This window comes from Salarias fasciatus, chromosome 23 (genome assembly GCF_902148845.1).
Source record: "Salarias fasciatus chromosome 23, fSalaFa1.1, whole genome shotgun sequence".
Taxonomy (NCBI): Eukaryota; Metazoa; Chordata; class Actinopteri; order Blenniiformes; family Blenniidae; genus Salarias; species Salarias fasciatus.
The window spans coordinates 5,344,868-5,367,109 of record NC_043766.1 but is presented as its reverse complement, the minus strand read 5'-3'; the positions used below and the strand labels follow the sequence as shown (position 1 = coordinate 5,367,109).

General features: G+C 42.9%; 1 protein-coding gene across 4 annotated transcripts; it reads right to left on the bottom strand.

The window, feature by feature from the left end:
• Positions 1 to 1,729: 1,729 nt before the first annotated feature.
• On the bottom strand, positions 1,730 to 19,086 carry cpeb2 (cytoplasmic polyadenylation element binding protein 2). 4 transcript variants are annotated; one of them, XM_030084033.1, is made up of 11 exons: positions 17,697 to 19,086; positions 16,170 to 16,439; positions 12,685 to 12,775; positions 10,755 to 10,805; positions 9,629 to 9,652; positions 7,992 to 8,165; positions 7,813 to 7,902; positions 7,202 to 7,320; positions 6,997 to 7,111; positions 6,594 to 6,775; positions 1,730 to 5,533 (listed from the first exon to the last, which is right to left on the bottom strand). In XM_030084033.1, the coding sequence occupies exons 1-11, from the start codon at positions 18,651 to 18,653 to the stop codon at positions 5,306 to 5,308; spliced, it is 2,301 nt and encodes a 766-aa protein (XP_029939893.1). In that variant the 5' UTR covers positions 18,654 to 19,086; the 3' UTR covers positions 1,730 to 5,305. The 4 variants fall into 4 exon arrangements, with proteins under 4 accessions (XP_029939893.1, XP_029939894.1, XP_029939895.1 ...); XM_030084034.1 differs by lacking the exon at positions 9,629 to 9,652; XM_030084035.1 differs by lacking the exon at positions 10,755 to 10,805.
• Positions 19,087 to 22,242: the final 3,156 nt, after the last annotated feature.

Sequence of the window (22,242 nt, the reverse complement as noted above, 5' to 3'; positions counted from 1 at the left end):
AAGCAAGGACTTTGAATTCCAAAATTCCTCTTTTTGAATAACTCGCATAATGCTACGGGAAAATTCTCATTTGGTAAATTTGGTAATGGTAATTGCCAGATAATTTAAACAACAATTTCAGTGACTTTATGTTATTTCACTGCACTACCAGTTAGAGGTCGACCGATTCATCGGATTGGCTGATTCATCGGCCCGATAGGACGTTTTACAAACTTCTGAGTGTCAAGATTTCAGAAATAATGCAGTTGTTGTTGTTCATTTGATACAAATCAGTTAAGAAACATACATTACAGCAATCCAGCAATGTGCAAATTGTATGTGCAGACATTTATATTAAGTTTGCAGAAAAGATCATTTATTTTCCACGTATTTCATCACATTTGCACGTTATAGAGTCTTTTGTGGTCATTTGATGGGCAATAAAGCAGAGTTCTGTTCATATATTTTACTAAATTAAACAAACAACTGAGTTTATTAAGTTGTAGTGATGCTCTTCATCTGTTTTAAGTCTTGTTATGCTATCCAAGTCATGCTAATGTAGAGTCCATACCCCATTTTACCTCGACATCTTTAACTGATCACCATTTTACTACCAAATAAGATTACTGGATGAATTTTTTTGCATCTGATTGCTCGAAAACTGTAGTATAGTGAAAATAAAAATTGGCACAGTTTCTTGAGGCTGAATTTTTTAGTCTGCTGTCCACCTGGAGTCAATGTTGATTGTGACCAGGCCGTGTGTTTTTGACTCCAGTATGGGCTTTTATATTCCGTTTCAGACATTTGCCTCTAGATGGTGACAAAAGTGATGTTTCTTGGTGATCTGGGGGATTTATGAGCTCAGGTTTTTAGTGAGTTTTACATACATAATATGACATATGAGACATATCAATGTCACATCAAGAGCATTGCTGCTCAGTTGATTTTAGTGCCTCATCTGTACATGTTCACTCTCAGGAGAGCCATCCTGCTGCCCCTTGTGGACAAACCAGGAATAGAAGTGACATTTGAAATTACATGCAGTTTCAGTTTTTTTTTTTTTTTGTTAACCTATGGGTCTAAAGTGTCACTCTGCTGGGCCGGTTTTGGGCCACTGACCTTATGTTTGAGAGCGAGCAGTGCACAGGTTGCCTGGCCACATGTGCTGTCACTCCTGGACTACAGGGAAGAATTAAACATTTGGTTTGGATGAAGGATACTCTCTCAGACACCAGTCATACTTTCTCTTCATTCAATACAATAGCTCCTGCTTTTGTTTTCCAAAATGACTCAAAAATGTGGTTTAATTCCCCTTAGCAATGTTGAGGAAGACAATTCATTAAGCTTATTTATATAAATAAAAGTCTTGTTGTCCATAAAGACAGTTGTAAAGCTGCTGTCTCTCTCAGGCTCTGTGCTGGCGGTTAGTTTCCACATTAACTGAAGCCAGAAGCTGTAATGTAGCCAGAGTCACCTCAGCTGATTTCTTCTCATTGTCATTCATTTGTATGTTTCTTTCAAGAAGAGGTGTTATATTAATAATGACCGATTACGATTCAAAAGGCCAACGTAGTGAGCGTTCCACCTTATGACTTCCATCTCTCTCATGTAACTTCAGCCAAACTTTATGAATGAACCAGACTGACCCACACTACGGCCTCATTACCGACACACTGTAAATCCCAGAAACAATTAAAAGAATTAACAATAAAGAAATTAAAAAAAAAAAAACAGATACAGAGGGATTGTGTCCAAACAGAATGGGTCTTTATTCAGGAAGTGAAAGAAAAGAAGAAAAAAAAGAGATTGTAATCAACACCCCATTTAAATACAAAACCAACAAAAATAAAAATAAACATGAAATTCAGTTTGCATATCAAAGAACCATTCAGTAATAATTACAATCCAAACACCTCATATACCACTTTTGTGATTCTATACACAAACTCTGATTTAGAAATTAGTCACTTTAACAATAAAATTACAAATATTTAGCTTTAAAAATAATTAAACTCAAAATATTATATTAGCAATTAGCATCTTAAAATTATATATAGTGTATTTCCACATAAAAATACAAAATAATACCAATAACATTTAAATATGAAAAATTATTCCAAGAATTCTGCTACTATTAAATGAAATAAAAATGTGGGATAAAACAAGATGAAATGAAATAGAAATATGCATGAAAAAGTCTCTCCTTTTGTTAGCAAAACACTATCCAAAATAACTACAATCATTTACATCAGTACAAAGATATCTGGATTTAAAAATACTTGCAATGAAAAAACGGGGTTTATTTTTTTATTTTTTCCTCCTGACAGTAAAAAATGACACTGTGGATCAGAAATCTGCAAAATATGCAATGAAAAAAATAAATCTGCATTAAAAAGGTTTACACTGTATTTCTTACTTTTATACAAACATTAGAAACAGTATTGCACATCACAACACAGATTCGAGGTTAGTCAGCCTTTCAAAATGTGTTATATTCAAGTTTCAGAGTATCTACGAGGACAGGCAGCCGGGGCCTCGATGCAACAGGGGAGAATCTCAAGTGTCTTCCCAGAATATAGTAAAACCTTCATGTTTCCTTCCTTCAAATGAAACGTGTCATGTGTATCAAAATAAGAATCAGCTGTATATCAAAAACTCTGATGTTGTTACTGATGACATGATTCTTTGTCTGTGAACACAAGTTTTAGATGGAATGGGGAGTAGGGGAAATAAATCGTTATATTAGTCCTATTTAAATAGAAAAATACAATCAAAATCAAATAGTTTTTTTTTTTTTGTCTACAAAAATAGTGAAATAAATATAATTTTTACAAAAACAAGGACACACACAGAACAAAGAAACAGTGTTGAACATAGAAAATAGAACCTCACAAAAACAGCACGAGTCAAGTGTTACAGGTGACGATATCCAAACATCATCGGACACCATGAGAACCAAAGCCACACTGGGGGGAGGAGGAGGAGGAGGAGGAGGAGGAGGAGGAGGAGGAGGAGCAGAGGGTCGTTTGTTAGCTTTCGCCATGATAGAAAAATGTCAGGATTCCTGCTCTACTCACACAGACAAAACATCCTAAATAAGCAACTGTGAAAAAATAAGAAATTTCACAAATCATCTGTGGCATTATAAATAGGTAGGGGGTTTCAGAGAGTCCACATCTGCACAAAATCACATATGGGTGGTGGGGGGCGGGCGGAGCGAGAAAAAAGAGAAATGGGCGAGGATATAGAAAACTAGTGCATAATATAGCTTATAAAAAAGACCGAGACAGGTTAAGTAGTTAGATTACAAGCAAATCACGTGAATACAGCTGTAAGCTTAAAAAAAATAAAGACAGAGAAGTTTGAGTCTCAGCTTCATTAAGGGGTAAGTAACAGTACACACTGAACGCCTGAACACTGATACCGAGGAGCACACAGCAAGGCATGAAACACTGAAACCACGACGACACCAGAGCAACACACACTTGTACAGTACTGAATGGACGGCAGGGGCGCCGTCCTCACAAAAGATTGTCCCTAAAATTGTGTATTTAAAGAGTCTTTCAAGGGTCGAGGTGGAACTCAAACAAACAATAAAAGCAAAGAGAGAGGAGAGTTTCAAGAGAACATCTGTGTCTTCTCAGAGCCTGACTGTTTCCTTATAAAATCAGCAGTTTGGTGAAGTGGAGGAGCACTAAAAAGATTCTTTAAACCAGTTAATTCGTCCAAAGCGACAGTCTTGTGCCCTGCATGCGGTCCACCAGGGCAGCGCTACAGCAGGTTAAAGACTTTGGAAGGGGCAACACGTGGGACGGACGGGAAAGGAAGGGGGCGAAGGCAGAGTCGCTGTGATGGAGAGTTCTCCCTTACGCAGTGTGTGGGTGTCTAAACTAGAGCCTCAGTCTACACTAACAACAGTCACACAGCACATGGACGACACACAGACACAAACCACTGAACACCATTCTGTTTCTCGCCTGGATTTTTTGTTTTGTCTTTTTTTTTTTTTTCATTTAAACCGTCATATAAGTCACAAAAAGATGGCGTCCACTAAGTCTACAGAAGAACCAATAACCACTTCTTGTATTGTCAATATGTAAACGGATCAAACAACAGAGAAACATCAATTCATGCAAGTTTAAATATATTATTTTTTTCAAACTTCATTTTTTTTAAACTATCTTCATCTGATTTTTTTTCCCTCTTCGGCATCTGTAATTGACAATCATGCTATTTGTTTATAGAATTTTTCACCTCATTTTTGATCAGGATTCAGTGGTATGCTTTATTTATTTTTTTTAAGCTTTTTCTTTTATTTCCTCAGGGTATTTTATTCCTCCCACATCTGTCCTGCATGCTATTTGTGTAGCTAAGCCTACATGCACTCTAATTCTTCCAATGGCAATGGGGAACCATTAGTGTTTGAGTGCATACTGCATTTAATTTTACACGATTCCGCTTTAAAAATGGCATTAAATATAATACCTACACATTATATATATATATATGTATATATATATATATATATATATATATATATATATATATATATATATATATATATATATATATATATATATATGGCAGGAAAGCTTCTGAAATAGTTTGTTTGAGTATATATGTTGAATATACTAAGCAGAAACCGTGCGGGTCATACGAGCACAAAAATAACATCTTTTTTGTGTTTCTTTGATAAACTCTTCACGGAGGAATTCTATGGCGATGTCAATAAAACAACCGTTGTTATCTGCGACAGAAACTGTGTCAATTTTAAGCCTCCTATCTTATTTAAGCTAACTTTGGTTAATGAACTGGTGTAGGAGTCAACATTAAGATAATCAAGTTGTTGTTGTTTCGTGTTTGTCTTCGTTCCCAGAAACAAGTGTGCACTGAACGCACCGTGGGGTGGATAGCAGCAGACAGACAGACAGACAAGCTGCCCCCATGCAAAAAACATTCCTGTATCTACTTTAAATCTCACATACAAAAATAAAAATAATAAAAAAAGCTACAAAAATCAATCTCTTCTTCTTCATTTTTAAATCTCCTCTTAGAAAAGATGAAAGTACCACAAAAGAGTTGTAGAGTTGTCAGAGCCTGAGATGTGAGGGGGGTTTTGGTGAAAAACTGAGGCTTGTGGTGTTTGGCTGCTACAAAAGATATATAGATATATATATATATATATATATATATATATAGTATATACTGTATAGTGTTACGTACTTGATTATACTGATAGCTTAGGAAAGCAGGAGAGTCAGAGCGATGCTCGTGTTCCTGTTAGCCAGTGTTTCATTTCCCTTTCCTCGGCCTGCGTCACGGATCTTTAATTCCAGCGGAAATGAATCTGGCGCGGGCGGTCGGCGCCTTCTTTCACCAGCGGCTTGTGAAACTCACGCCCGGCGCGGGAGTGGATGTTAGCCCAGCAAAACTCGCAGTAGTACTGAAGACAGGTGACGTTGGCGCAGAAGAAGGGAGCGAACTTCCCGCCGCAGCGTGCGCCCTGGCACTCGTCACACAGCTGGTCGTCCAAGACATAAGGCTTGACCTCAACCTGTGGACACACAGATCAGACATCAATATTGTGTCCGACGGCGTGTGCAAGTACCAGTAAGTGACGCCAATTAGTGCACTTGTCACAACTTTCACTCTGGACAGTGTGCTTGGAGGCGCTCAGACCAGACAGGAAGCTACCAAACAAAAGACCAAAGTGTGGATTAAGTGTATATTATGTCTCATTCTGAAGACCAGTCAGTTTCACAGCTTGTAGAAAATATAAGAGAGCCACAGCTGATTCCTCCTGAAGCCCAAATTCTTTGTATTTCTGGGACAATCGCAGCTGTACCTGTTTTTAGATTAGATATAAAATTCTCGGCTAAAAGGGGCTCTACTACATCGCTGATTCAAACTTCTGACATAAAGGCTTTGTGGTTTACGACGCTCATGAAGCGAGTGCTGCCAGCATGTAAAGCAAAGAACCAGACAAGCAAATTACTAAGAATCCTCCGAGTGATTTAGAATAAACATCAGACTGTGAGTTAAAGCATCTGCAGAGTCCTCCAGGCCTGACTGCACCAGAAAATACAATCAAACATGAAAGCATCTCACCTTCAGATAAATGTTTAAAAAAAAGCCAACATTTAGGTGAGTCCAATAACAGAAAAACACCCTCATCTGTCAGAGAATGGATTATTTAACTAATAATAATAATAATAATAATAATAATAATAATAATAATAATAATAATAATAAGCTGCTAAAGCTGACAGAAGTTAAAAGGAGTACTTCACTAACTCACTGCTGCCACCTGATGCATGAAACTAACATTGCTTAAATGTTCCATCCTGCAATTTCATGACTTAATATTTCTTTATATATTGGTCAAACAAAAAATAAAAAAGCGTTTTAACTTTTACATGTCTTCATATAGAATTCGCGTGAATGCTAAAGAAAGAAACAGACAAGAAAGTAAACTAATTCAGCCAGCCCTCATGAGGTTTTGCACTGCAGTGCAATGGTTTTCTGTGGCGATGCTTCATTAAAAAGCTGTATGAGACATTCTTCTGACGACCAGCATCATTACTAGTTTCTGAAAAGCAGACAAAAGCCCATACCCGCTTGTCAATGTCGCCATGCTGCAGCTGGACGAATCTGGCGCTGATGGCGGCGATGTAACTCTGCTGATTGGAGAATGCTACTCGTCCCGCCCCCTTGGGATACTTCAGCTCTGGATCTGTGTCAATTCCTGCGTAGCACACTCCACCATAGAGACGGTCCATAATCATGGCCAGCTCAACTAATCAAGAAGGTGAAAAGCAGGAAAGACAAAAATAGGTCAGAGAAACAATTAAGAAAAGCTGTGGGAAGCGGCGAGGAGGTTGCATAACAGGAAGTGAGTCCAACTGCGGCCGAGGATGCGATCTACACTCTTACTTTCCACGTCACACCCTTCAAATGTACAGATGGCAACACAAGATGCAGCACTGCTTTGCCAAAAAATGATGTGGATGTAATTACTGGCTCTCAGGGGACGAGGGACGCCTCCCACAAAGATGGTCTTGCGGGGATCCAGGGGCTGAGATCCATCCATCACGAAATCACTGTCGCTCAGGTTCCAGGGTCGGATTTGCACCTGGAGACAAAACCAAGATTAAAGTTACCCGTTATATCATTGCAAAATGCCGGGCCGTTTTGGCTGGCTGTGAGCTGCTGCAGTACTCACAGGCTTGTCTTTGATGGTGGGGCTGGAGACACACAGGTAGAGCTTCCCGTCCTCCTCCATGCAGGCCTCGATCAGAGCCTGCACCGAGCTCTCCTCCTGGAACAACAGGAAGGCGTAACCTGGAAAACACAAGCAGAAATGACACCGTCAGCCACGTCCTCCTCAAACAGACCATCTTAAACATCTCTCAGTCTACTCAACTGGTTTGAATCCTATCTGACCAGCACCTCCCCTCCTCCCCTCTCCCAAGGTGTCCCCCCAGGTTCAGTACTCGGCCCCTTGCTCTTCCTCCTATGTCGGGTTTCCCTTGGTCACACAATCTACTGTCAATGTCTCCGACTCCTCTGCCTCGTCGACAGCATCGAGCTTCTCGTCTTCATCAAGACGATCTTTACTGCAGCTCCCTCAACTCTGACAAACTACACAGTTTAAATCAGAGCTAAATCACCATCAGAGGATTAAAAACATTCCGAACACACATCCAGCCTCTGCTTCTTACTGCACTGTGAGTGTGTTCTTTACCACACCCTGAATGTCTGTGCATCCTGCACGAAGCTCTATATAAGTGTCAGGTCATCAACATCATCTATAAAGTCTTGTTTTCCGAATACCTTTAGGAGGAAAGTAGGATTTGCTCTCGGCCTTGTGCGGCCAGTCCACCACCAGGTGACCAAAGCGACGAAAGCTGGAGGTTATTTCATCTGAGGGAGGTTACAGAATGATGAAGAGGTCAACGAAGGGTAAATGCTAACAGAACAACGCAATTAAGTGACCTTTAACATGTCCTGACCTTCGTCTATGTCAGGAGGCAGACCCCCAACAAACACCTTGCGAGAGAAGCGCTCAATGCGCTCGCCGTTTTGGTGGGGGTAACAGTTTGGGGAGCCGAGGACTCCAGGGACGCCCTGGTTGCTGTGGCCATCGTCCAGGAGATTGTCATCAATGGGGAACAGGGAAGAGCGGCCTAACGAACAACGACAGCAACAGAAAACAGGTTAGAGCTACGGAACACATCAAGCACGCTGTTTAACACAAACAAACACAGATACCCACAAACCCCAGTGGATTCCCAGCTCCCGTCTTTTATGTCTCTGCTCCGGCAAGAACACGCTCAGAGGAGAGGCTGCTGATAATCAAACAGCGTCTCTGCTTTTTACTGCAGTTCATCACTGAGCGACGGCGGGACAAAGCACCAGCTTAACGTGAGGATTACGTACAATTTCGTTTGTGCAGATCAGAGACTGGGACATGCAATCATGTGTGCTCCACTCTGAGCGGTGCTGCAGATGAAGCAGGTGTGGGAAGGCAGGCCGAGAGGAGCGAAGCTGTTAAATACCAAAACTCAGACGCATGGAGCCCCAAAGTATTATCACATCAACGAAAGACACACAGTCGTCACTCATGAACGAAATGAGTGACAAAAATAGCAATGTGATAATTTTTTGTCTTTTTTTTTTCTTATTGATAATCTAGTCTTTACCTTACTTGCACTAATACAAGCTAATACAGTAAAATATAAAAGCTCAAACTGGATTATCCTGCTGATTCACTGCGTGAACACAGTGTACTCATGTCAACAGAGTGAAAACTAAGAATATTACAGTAAATTGTTGTGAAAAACAGGGACGTGTGGCTCTGCTCGGCTCACAAACAGATGAAACAGACGTAGAGAGCCCATAAAATACCATAAAGAAGGCACTATCATGAATTATGTTTGAGAGCTTTTTAAGTTGTTTATTGACTGTGGACAGATTATTCCTGGCATATTGAAGCATGTCGAGCAACCTCTCACAAGCCTATGTGAATGTGTGCCATTGGTTAGAGAAAGGTATTATTTTGTTATTGTTATATAACTGTCCATACTAAAGAGGCATACTTTGGATACATGTCCTCTCTAATCTATAATACTAATGGAGACTGACTCACAAAAACTGACTGCAACTGCTAAATATGCAATTTTAAGAAACATGTCAACAGAACATAAAGACAGATAAAACACTAAATCCTTTTTGAAAGACATATTTGGTATTAAGTGCCGATTAATACATTATTATAGAAATAATGTCTTTATCAAAACAAATGTTGCTAAAAACCACAATAAGCGAACTTTGAGGTTCCATGGAGCAGAGGCACAATCACTGTATTTTAAATAAACATGACCAAACCTTAAACCAGTGGCATCATGCATGTGCAGAAACTACAGTCAGAATCAATTTACTTTTTTTGCAAAAGCCAATTATAATTTAAAGGAAAAACTTAAAATTTTCCATTCACATGTGCACTGCTTCATGTGAGCACATTCAATAACAGGAAAATAAAGAAGTCACTGGAGAATTAAGGGATCAGTTTGGTTTCTGTTTAGGAAATGAAGCATGCCACAGCAGAATAGGGCCACAGGACAGACACATTGTAAAAAACGGAATTTACCTCGACGCCTCCCATAGCTCCTCGCTGCATGTAGAAAAGTACAACAATGCAAGTTTCAGGTGTGCAGACGTGTTTCAACTGCACACATTACAAATATCTCATCACTTACATTCAGCTACAAACTATATCAGCTCTTCATTTTAATTGATCTTAAGTGAGACAATTTTATTGGCAAAAATCCTCCTGAGACCCAAAATGAAATTCATCTTTTTAATCTCTGCCTCTCTTCACATCCTTATCTGAATGAATATTAAATAAACCCCATGATTTTGTGATGTTTTTCAGTATTTTCCATGTAAGATGGAACAAATTACACAATCTGATGACTGCATGTGACAATGTTTCTCCAGCTTCAGGTTCTTTTCTTTTTTTTCCCAAAAAAGGTTTCGGAGCCAATTCGAAAACTGGAAAAATAAACTAGTCAAGGGCTGACTGCACGTCTTACAGCAGTGAAAAGCCCCGGACGGCCTTTGTCACTGATGACAAAGACCATCACACACTGCAGCACGCACTGCCCCGAAGCCGCCAGCCAAAAACTGCAATAACAAGAGGGTAATAACAAATCTGTGATTGTTGGGACGCAGGAGGAAATACCTAACACAAAAAAAACAAAACAGTATTCCTTTCTTTCTTTTAAAGAGAAACTGTCTGACCCAGATTTCAGTAGGCTAAGCTAACATGAGAAAACCTCTACAAGGCAACCCAAGATCCTGAAGAGCTACAACCACGAGGCGAGAAGGTGTCGCCAGCTTCTCCTGGCGGTGCCTTCACTGTCCTCTTGTGACTTAGCACAACAATGGTAAAACTACCCTGACTGTGCGAGACTCATTTTACCCCCGTTAGTGATGGCAGGAGCTGGGTTTGAATTTAAAACTGAGCCATGAGAGACAACATTTTAACACAATCCTGTTCATAGCGACGTGTCTAGATCAGCGACGACGGAGCAACATGAGGAGGGTATTCTCATCTGTACACCAGATCTACTAATGTGTGTTTTAAGTGCACACGTGTGAGTCTGCTGAGTGTGTGTGATTAGGCAACAGAGGAGTGACAGCGTCATGAGACACACACACACACACACACACACACATACACACAGAAGGAGACGATGTTAAGAGATAATTACCATTGAGCATGAGGAGACCGTCAGCCCCGGGGTTAGGGCATCCCACACGGCCTGACATGAGAAACACACACCACCCACCCACACACACACACACACACACACACACACACACACACACACACACATACACACACACACACACACACACACACACACACACGCGCACACACACGCACACACACACAGAGGATGAGACAGATGGAGAGGACAGGCTGAGGCCAATGCATGCACGTGGGAATAAACATACAAATCACACGCACACATTAAAGTACAATGCCTGCCTGTGACAGTGTTACCACAGGCCTGTCACATGTCTACAGCCGGCACAAAGAGACTTTCTCTTCTCACCTCGCTCAGTCACTAAGAGCTGAAAGTACTTTTTTGTCATATTCATGTTGTTATACAGTTTTCAGATAAAATCACTGTATAATGGGTTTTTTTTCATGATTTCGAAGTGGATCAGTGTCAGTTTTAGATTTTAATGTCACAAAAGTGTACATATATTTTATTACATCCTACATTATATTCATTTATTGCTAATTTGGCTTATTAGAGAAGTGTGAAAACCCTTCCAGTTAACTTATGGGATTGCAGTCCTATCAGATCACTTGTCAAGAAACACCATTCATCCTGTACAGATGTTTTCAGCCATAACACAGGGGCTTACCAAGGTTAGACATGTTTAAACTGAAGACACTCTCTGTAAAAGTCTCAAATATGACTATCATAAATATGAAATGTGATGCATGACTTTCAGTCGAGAACTTTCATTCAATTTAGCTGTTGAAATAACTAACTTCATCATTTCTGGTGAACCTCATGGGACCTGGAAAAATGTTTGTGCTGCAAGTATTCAAGTTTCAAAAATACAAAAATACAAACAAGACAACAAATAGATAAACACATTTAAACACAGCTCTTCACCTGCAGCATTACTGCGCAGCTTGCTGTTTTCCTGTATTTTGGATCTGTTGGCCCGGATGCAGTGTTGTGCTACGCTATAAATGGCAGAGCAGACCTATGCAGACCCTCCTTCCCTCTCGTCTCCTCTCTTGGCTGTCATACGCAGTGTGTGAAAGTGTGATCACGTCTAAAATTAGTCTGGACACCCCCGTCCCCGCCTCCTCCGTCTTTGCCGTGCACACTGGCCCATGTCCTCTCCATCTGCTTGGGCAGGAAAAACAAGAAACTCACCCAAGGAAAGGAGGGCACAGGTTGAGTAACGACTTCAGGAGACTGCAAATGAGCAGAGCCGGCTGAGAGACACTCAGTGCTCGCACACCGACCGCCCCGTTTAATGCTTGCCGTCTTGTGACGCTCCCTCCCGGTGGTATTTTCAAGTGAAAGTGTATCTGGCTGTAAATGAGCTACAAGCAGCAGCCTTCTGTAGCAGAGGAGGTTGACAACGGTGCAGTTATTTGACACTCCTCCTCTGATGTCCAGCAGCTGAGCATGGTGGGGGGGGCAGAGTGTCACACTGCAGAACATTCTCTGCTGGCTGCTGCCAAGCCCTGAGCAATTATTCAAGAGCAACCCGGGGTGCTTACATATCCACCGATACAAGAGTTCCTCATCATGTTTGATCGCCACATGCCTGATCCATGTAAGCTGAGTGAGAGGGGCTCACTGCACAGCAAAAACACCAAGGCTAATTTCTCACCTGTCCCTCACTTCTTATTCAGATCTGTGCTCAGTGCAGGTTAAGCAGCTCCAGGATCAGAGCGGGAAGGTCATGAAATGTGCAGCTGGTGGCGCAAGTATTAAAGCTCTCAGCGGGAAGTAAATAAGCTGGTGTGTGGAAAAACAACACAGCTCTGGGAGCGGCGGCGGGCCCGTCGCTTCCCTGCTCAATGGTGGGTTGCCTCGACAAACACGGCCGTCTCGTTCCGACGCCCGCACGCAAAAAAGGTGAGGGAGAGGGCGATCTCACCTTTCATTGGGTCCTGCTCAGCCCGCATGATGTCGATCAGAGAGCTCTCCAAGGAGTGCATGTTCAGACTGTCGTACATCCTGGAGCGGTCCTGAGAGCGGAAGAAAAGAAGAAACAGGAAACACAAAGGTGTGAGGTTAAGATCATCCAGCACGCATCACGGCGCACGTCTAAATCCTCACGTTTCCAGCACATTTTCATGATTTGGCTTATGAATAATAAAGCCGCTGAAGCGCGGGTATTTGGCTTAACATGCAAGAGATTTACGCGTGCCTCATGCCGGGATTAACATTCTTTCCATATTTATTCACTTTAGGAGTCTGAGGGTAAGTTTATGGTCGGCCTATACAACGGATTCCCCGGGATGTTTGGACTGATTCCTGGTTCAGACGAGGAGAGAATGGAAACCAAAACCAGGAGTGGCATTTAGACTTGGGAGTCTGGGACTGGGGTTATGAGATCACCAGCAGGCCAGAGAGACAGTTCACGTTAATGACCGACTATAAGAGACTCACAGGGTAACATTCTGCTGAATAGCATAGCACCGACTGCCTCATTTACCTCAGGACACCCAGGGTAATGGCAGGTTCGAGGCTGGCTGACGAGCACGAGATGCTGCTTTGGTGTTATTTTTACATTTATTACATTTATTTGTATTGCAACTGCAGGACAAGGTTAGAAAACCGAGACAGAAGATCACATATTATGTGTGTACAGCTGAAATGTTTGGGTAATTTACGGTTTTAGGCATCATAGCACTCCTTTGCTGTTTACTGCAAACTGCTGTTATAAAAATCCAGTGGATGACAGACCAGCTCATTAAAGCCCATTAAACTGTTGTTTAGGTATTGAAGTATGTATCCACCTAAATCATTTTGCTTTAGTTACTGTGGGCTGGCAAACACACTGATTGGTCATAAATTTATGACCACCTGGCACATTGTGCTGTTTTCTGCCGTCTTTTCTGGCGTGGACTCTAGACCTCCGCAGTGGGGTTTTACGATGCCGGATGTTAGCACCGCATCCTCTAAGTCCCGGATGTTGTGAGGTGGATCAGACCAAGCCACCATCTTTGTTCGCTCCACGGTTTTAGGTGTTCTAACTGTTCTGCAGCCCATAAACAAGAAACTGTGGTCCACAGTGTATTTGGACATTTTACGAAACAATCACACTGGTTAACATCACACTCATGTTTTCGCCCTTTTGCTTCTAAAACATTATACACCGTACAGTCTAACCATCCTCACAGACCTTGAATAGGTTTTTGTGTATTTTATAAAAACAAACAAGTGTTTTACTGTACAGAATACACTTAGTGGTAGGCTGATTACATAGACAGTGTTACTATGGTGCTTTTGCTCCGTCAGTCCCTTGAAAGACAAACAAATCTTCCTAAAGCTTAGGTCTGAACTTTGCCTGAATGAAATTTCTAGCGTCACCAGGACTTCATTGTTGTTCACACTTCCTGTGTGTTACATGACAAACAACACCTGCTAAATGTGAAACACAGACAGGACTGATCCCATAAAGGGATTCATGTTCTCCACTTGGAAATATTGCTGTTTAGTCGCTTTTGTTTACATCTTTTGGTTATGTTATAAAAAATTAAACAGGAACACATTTTATTTATTTATTTATTTATTTTTTTAGAATAAAGTTCCTCAGTAGATGCTTGATTCCATCACCATTACGTTTGCTGATAGCAAACCCTTTAAAGATGTCCTCTGTAGTGATTTGATGGAGCCACCAGAGTTGGGTGGTGAGCGTATGAGTCATTTTCATGACAGGCCCGGTTTTACAGAGGATTTATGTTCGTAAAGGACTTAACTTTCCTGACAAAACAAATGAAATGGGAATTATGATGTGGGCTGGATGTTCCTTTGTCCATTTTAACCGCACAGTGTTTTATAGTGACAACATGTATTAACAGCAGAAAAGTGCGCAGAGTGACTGGAACCATAATACTGTGAGAGAAACCAGCAGCGAGTGATGGTGAAACCATGACACAGCAGAGATACAGTCAGTCACTGACTGCCAAACATTAAACAGAAAGGAAGGAAGGAAAAGACTTGGAATCTGAAAAATTCTGGGTCTGACACTGTTTATGGAAATTAACAATCCATGCAGTCGGGCCTGCTTCCTGGAATAGGAAGCCTTGTACTTCTTGGCACCGATCACGCTAATAATCCGAGCCTCGCAGCAATAGTCGAACCGTTCAGTGACACCATTATTTAAGGTGATATCATTAGTTGAATCTGAGTGAGTCACGGTCACAGTGCCATCCTCTGGGAACGGATTTGTGTCTTTAACAGAGGAAGACACTCAGGCGGCACATACATTATCCCAGTTCAGAGCTTCATTGATTTCACTTGGCACGAACTGTAACTAGGTGAAGAGGATGAATTATAAACTGCTCTTTGGAAACGGAGTGTCATTTACGCAAGCGGTGTAGAGCTCAGTGGAGGAAGGGAAAATCAGTGTCGGTTGCCTGTCTCACAACTTTGAAACAGATCCTGTGTATAACTGGTTTACGAAGGAATTCAATTAGGAGCACAAAGTTTGACGACAAAAAATAAATATTACAAATAGTCGATGAAATTGACCCCTTTGAATAACAGGAGCAATACTGGACCAGGACCTGGGTTTTCTTACTGAAAAAAAAATGCTATCCACTATCCCAATGTGTAAAAACAAGACTTTATGAAATTCAATTTAAGTATTTCACCATGTTTTGACAGCTTTATAATTCGAAATTATAATCGTAAACTTTGTGATCAAAATTTTAAGCCAGAAGAAACAGGAATAGTTAATCATTTTAATTTATAAAATAAAATATTTTAGAGTTCAGTAAAATATGATAAAATCTGGGCAACTGTTACACGTACAGATTTTGTGCTGATTTTGTTAAACATACTGTTTGTGGTTTCAGCTCAAAGGACACTAAAAAAGTGAATGTTCACATTTTGTTACTTTGGCTACTTTTTTTTCTGATTCGTTCTTGGAGGAATTCATCAGAACAGATGATGAAAGGCCACGTTTCTCTAATGAACTATCAGTGTTTCCAATATGCAAAATCCCTTTTCTTAAAGCACACACGTTAAAATAAAAATATTTTTTTAAAAATCCAACATGCTGGTTGAAGGTAAAGATAACCCTGAGAGCACCTTGTTACATCTGACCTCCAACTATAACATGGAAGTATTCATGAGGCAAAGAGCATCTCCTCATGATTATTATCCTGTAGTTTCTATTTAACAAGAAGCTTTCAAGTGAAGCCAACTCTGTATTTATTGCCTTAATTTCTAGTTTGTGGTTCAAATGACCTCTCTCTCCAGTTCTTTCCCACCTCCAAAAGCACAGATTCCCATAGTGTCTGACAAAAGGTAAATCCTCCTGTTAACCTCCTCTTACACACACAAATACACAACAAATTAAAACAGAAGCCATGGTCACCAGCTGATGCAGTGACAGCCCCAAACACGCACCTGCAGGGGCAACAAGGTGTTGCTGTTGCTGTCTGTGCGAAACATGTTCTCCTCGATCCAGGATTTAGGTCCCAGCGATCCTCCCAGGCGTGGGAACTTGGGAGGGGCGATGACGTTGCTGGAGAAGGGCTTCTTCAGGGGCGAGATGTGGCTAACCGATCCAGGTACGCCCATACCGCTCCCTCTGCGGTGGTCCCGGCCCCAGGACATCCCACCAGAGCCCCAGCCGTTCCCCTGGTGACTGCCCCAGGGAGATGGCTTCATCATGGGCTGTGCACATGTGAAAGGAAAAAAAAAAAACAGAGCATTGCAGGGTTTAGAAAAATCATTCACACCTCTTTTAGATACATGCAAATATTCATTATATATTAATTTTCATGTAATCTGTATTTCTATCCTTTCTTTTTTCTTGGTCAGCCACAGCCAGGCTTGATCTGCTCCTGTGACGGGTGGGTAGATAAGAAGATTTAGGGCTTTAAGACTAATACTAAGTATCCCGTGCACTGCAACACCAACACTGTAACTTACACACACACTCTCTCTCTCTCTCTCTCTCTCTCTCTCTCTCTCTCTCTGTTCACCTGGACCTTGTGTCCCCTCTAAAGCACTGGACACTGAATCACATTGTGCTAAAACTTTCTGTCTCAGGCAGCATATATAACCCTGATCAATGAGGCCAACTTTCATATTCTGAAAGAAAAAAGATGAAGCTGGCTTTTTTTCTCATATGAGAAGCCTTCATGCAAATTAATTTGCATGGGCTTGATAGTCAAAGCAAAAGGCTAAAGGTCAGTGAGATGACAACACTGCAGATGTACCAAAGGCACACCCACTGATAATCACACCAGTGTGCAAATCACATGAGAAACCTGAGGCTGCAGGCTGCTAACACATAAGCCCCAGTGCTGCATAACTGGAAGGTTCATTTAAGCATCTACTGTCGCTGTCCTTCCTTTAGGGTCATCCTATCTGCACCGCCATCACATCATCCACATAAACAGATGCTTTGGCTTTGCAAAACATATATAAGCAGCCATTTAGGACATTGAATGGTGAAAGCCTGTGTATTCACAAGACAGGGATGGGTCGGGTGCCATGTGACTGTATCCCACTGCCAGTTTTCAGGAGAAAACAACAGCTAGATTCAGTGATGCTGCCTTGTTCCAGTGTTCACCCCTCCCTCTCTCCCTCCCCATGTCCTGAGAGTAGTGACTTGAGCCACTCTAAGGCACATTCTGTTTATTCATGATGAATAATGAAAAACAAGGAAAATATTGCATTGCACTCTGCTGTCATTGCACATGCTCTACTTTTCAAGTTGTGGCAGGACGCTTCCTCTCCTGAGAACATCCCAGCGCCGGCCTTCATGGACCTAAACTTTTCATGAACATTTTATGTGAGGCTTATAGCTGTCAGGGGTTGATGATAACTAGCTGTGGTCAATGCAAAAAGCGAACACCTGCGCACCAGCCCGCCTCCCACCCAGTGTCACCTTCACATGATGGATGCCGTCCAGCAGCGGCTCACCTGATGTTGGTTGTAGTTGTTCCTCTGCTGCAGGAAGGCGCCCTGCTGCGGGTGCATCTGGGGACTGACAGGGGACCTGCGGCTCTGCGGCTGTTGGGGGACGTTTATCTGGGGCGAAAACGGACCGCTGAAGCCCTGCACATTAATCCCGGCGCACGGATTAGCCGACACCGGCGAGAAACTCTGGAAGAAGGCCGGGTTGATGGAGGAGGGGATACCTGGGTAAAAGCTGTTGTCGGAGTCTGCGTTGGGCATCTGGTTAATGGCGTTTGGGTGGATGTGGTTGATGGAGTTGGGCGCGGGCGGCGGCGGCGGAGGAGAGGAGCTGGTCTGGACGGACCACGGCGTGCCGAACCCGGGGATGGAGGGCGAGGACGAGCCCCCGCTGGCGCTCTGCATGTCCTGGGCGGGGAGGTTGGGGAAAGCGGCGCTGAGACCCCCGGACAGCATGCCACCGCCGGCGCCGCCGCCGCCGCCGCTGCCATTGCCGTTATTGATATGGTGCGCGATGGGGGAGTCCATTTGGATCTGGTTCAGGTTGACGGAAGTGGGCGATGGCGACGCAGCATCAGCTTCAGCCTCCTCCACTGGGTAGCGGCGGGGGTCGGCGCTGGGGTCGGGCTTGGGGAAGGGCTGCCTCTGCGGCAGGTGACCGAAATGTCCCCGGGGCGGGGGCGACTCCGCGGGGCTAAACTCGGAGCGCTGACCTAACTGCTGATGGGGGCTTCGGCCGTGCTGAAGGTCACAGGCGGACCGCGTCGGGGAAAAGCGATCTGGCTCGAAATCGGGGAAAGCGATCTTCTGCTTCAGATGGTTGTAATCCGGCGTGAATGCGCTCAGCTGGCCGCCGTCGAGGTCATCGGCTCGGTCCGGCCGCTCGTCGGATCCGCTGCGGGCCTTTGCCTCGGCTGACGGGGGTAACTGCGTGCTTGTCACCCCCACAGGCTCATCCTGCATGTTTTGCTGATGCGCAGCAGCTGACAGGAACAGCGGGCTGAAGGGCGAACCGGGGAGCGAAGAACCGGCAGGACGAGGCCGAGCGTCCGCGCACCGACGCACCGACAGCCGCGTCGAGGGTTCGGCAAGCGGCAAACGCGCGACGGGAAACCGATTTTAAATAGAGGAGCGCGTCCGGGGGAGGTCTGTCCCGAGAAACGGGCTGCAGGCTCGGATCGAGAGGAGGGGGTCTCGCCTCTGCGGGGAGAGTCTTCTCGTTCTGGTCGCTTCGTGCGTTTCACCCGGGATATGATCATCCACCTAAAGACCGGACCTATTTCGGCCTTGAGCGCTAGCCTAGCCTGTGCGGTCCATTCCCGTCCGACCGTGCTCCCCCCTCCTCCGGTTACCGGCTGCGCTGCTGCGGCAGAGGATTAAAGATCCCCGACCGAAAGCACGTCACGACCGCATCACGCCTCCGAGCGCCCGCCTCTCGCCCGCGCTGCAAAGAGGACCGCATTGTTTACGTCACTTTTTCATTATTCATAAAGTGCAGCAGGCCCGCACACCCTCCCGCACACCCTCCGCACAGCCCCCAGCCAACCCTGCGATGTGACCTGCAGCCGGACACACCGCTGCACACGTCTTCAGGAGCTGCTGCCGCGGGGGCTGGTAGCGAGGATGACCTCAATGCACCTCTCTCTCTCTCTCTCTCTCTCTCTCTCTCTCTCTCTCTCTCTCTCTCTCTCTCTCTCTCTCTCTCTCTCTCTCTGCAGGACACTGTCAAATCCACACATGCACATATAGGTCAGGTGAATTATCTAGTTTCTTTTATTTTTAAAAGGAGAAACTGCAAGTGTAATTCAGGTGCGTTTTATTTGATTCAGTATTAAAATGATCCACAAACATTTTTGAGAGAAAGTTGTATCTTGCTTATTTCAACCCCACTGTAGACTCTTTACCACATGGCGTCACCTGTGATGTGGTGTATAGGTGTAGCATCTAGGACAAGGTACAGAAACTGTTGAAATGACTACACCTAGAAAAGCTTCCTGATTACCATCATCACCTGCATCTTTGCCATCATCGCCTGCATGCTATTCAATCTCACCTGAAAATATCCAGTAATTCCATACTGTTGTTATATGTTTCTTTAACTGAATGCAGCTCTGTGCAATTTCTATTTTTCTGACAGGGATAAAAAAAAGTAACTTAAGCATTTAACAACATCAACAGCAACAACAACAGCAACAACAACAACAACAACAGCAATAATAATAATAATAATAATAATAATAATAATAATAGTAATAATAATAATAATAATAATAATAATAATAATAATAATAATAATAATAATATAGAACAAAAGAATAAAACTTACCCCTTATCTTCTCTGTTTCAATAATTAAATGTCATAAATAATCTGAATCTTAATAAATTAATAGTAATTGTAAGAGAACTGCTTTACTTTGTTCAGTGGTGAAACATGAATACATTATGACAAGTACACAATCATGAATATCTTAAAAAAATAACAAGAACAACTTTAGCATTTTGACATGTTTGAAGATGCCTTTGTGTAAAATTACAGTGAGATGTTTGAAAACGTGTTTCATTCAGACTTCAGCATGGATGTATGTAAAAATCAACCCATGCATTCATTACTCATGCATCAGCTCAGGTCCTAGGACAGGTGTTGTGCTTCATTCATTAAACAGTGCAACACCCAGTAGATGATTTAGAAACAGCTAGTCTGTTAAAATTAAATACTTTTTGAATTTTCATATTTTCAAGCTGTGTAAGACACTCTGCCAGGGTCAACTATGGGCCACGAGCCATATAGTTCACACCTCTGGTTGCTTATGACTAATATTCATAAGAAATACTCTGTTTAGTCCATTTAAACTTTATATTTTTTCAGGATTTAGCCACGTATATTTCTTTAACCTTCAAATCAGACTTCAGAATTGAAAGGTAAATTAATAATTAGCAGCGCCACACGTGGGTGATCACGCCACATCTGCCTTTGTAGTACCGACGTTCTCCTCACTGAAGTGCGTTGACAAAAGCGTCGCTCCACCACACACGTGGTTCAGTTTTTTCATTCGGCCTTGTGCCCATCAGCATTCAGACCGTCGTGCTCGTGCGTCGGAGCCAGCGTCACTTTACGCACGGACGCCAGCAGCTAAATATAGTTTTCTGTGTCAGTGCGTGTCTGGGGAGATGAATCCTCATCGTCTGCTCTGAACTCGGAGCTGACAAGCAACCCCGTCCATATGACCCGCCTCATAAAAACACACCATCAGCAGCAGCAGCTTCAGTATGAGCAGCCATGGCCACTGGCAATGACGTTAAATATTTTCGTATGAACATGTAAAAAAAAAAAATAATAATAATAATAATAATAACGTAAATACAAATTGGACGTCAAGTGTGTCAGAATCTGACTAAGAAAGTAAAATAAAGGAAAGTTTTCAACAGTTGAATTGTGCTGACACATTTTATTTACTTTAAAATGACAAACATGCAGGGGTGGAGAGCTGGAATCAATGCAAATGAGCAACACTTCTGTTGCTTGTTTTAACTGGAAGGCCCAGTTTCACAGGCTTAGCTCAAAGCCTTTGTTGTGTGAAAACAGGAACTTATTTGTTTCATTAACAACGAACAGAGGAAGATCTTCTCTCTAAAAAAAAAAAACAGAAAAAAAAGAGACTGAATTTGAATACATCACCACTGTGTGTATGTGTGTGTGTGTGTGTGTGTGTGTGTGTGTGTGTGTGCACAGATACTAGAGTTGCGCAGTAATGTACATGATCAACCTACCATCTGGTCCCTGCTAATGATGATGGCTTATCGCAGCACAAACTCCACTCCAGCTTTCCGCCTTGCATTGTCATCTATACAATACTTTTTATAGATAAAACCTGATTACAAAAGCACGGATGATTCCGTAATCGAACTCAATATTTTTAGGCAGAAAGTCACGAGGTGTATTGTTATGGCCGCTGAGACTCTGCCAAGTATGTACATGGGAAATTATTTCATTCCATACATTATCATTGCCATTGTTTTGAGGTTATTTGCTGCTGCGGTGAAGCATTTCCTGCAGGTACACAGGTTCTCATCAGTGGGAACTCTACATTCCCACAGCCTGAAAACAATAGGCTCATTAAAGATATCATTTCACGCCAATCATTGAAGACCTGCTTCTCCACGTCCTGCTGTCTACAACAAGCCCTCCGACTGGGCAGCACGGAGATACCTCCTGGATATTACCCAATCATACGGTCCCAGATGGGGCAGTCCCACCCGTGAGGGGGGCAGGTGTGGTGGCTACAGTTTGGTGCTGAGCACCAGTGATTAGCCAGGCCCGGTACGTGCCGGAGGGAGTTGAATAGGGCAGGCTGCCAGCTGCTGGTGTCTGATGATGATCGGCTTGGGGGAGGGAGTCAGCCAGGGTGGAGGCAGGGAAGGGTTATGGGGTTCATTCTCACAGGCTCCCGGCTCCCCTCCCCAGAGAGACTCTGACTCATCAATCCCACTAAATGATCCAGATGCAGTTTGAGTAGTTTTATATTAAAGAGTTAAAGATGTGTGTAAACAAGAG

Bases quoted from the DNA above. Each gene is read 5' to 3' on its own strand.
- cpeb2 (XM_030084033.1), bottom strand. From the start codon at position 18,653: ATGCAGGATGAGCCTGTGGGGGTGACAAGCACGCAGTTACCCCCGTCA. The intron at 16,440-17,696 runs GTGAGCCGCTGC...ACATGTGCACAG, and splicing joins ACAACTACAACCAACATCAG to CCCATGATGAAGCCATCTCC. The intron at 10,806-12,684 runs GTGAGATCGCCC...TTCTCATGTCAG, and splicing joins TGAGCAGGACCCAATGAAAG to GCCGTGTGGGATGCCCTAAC.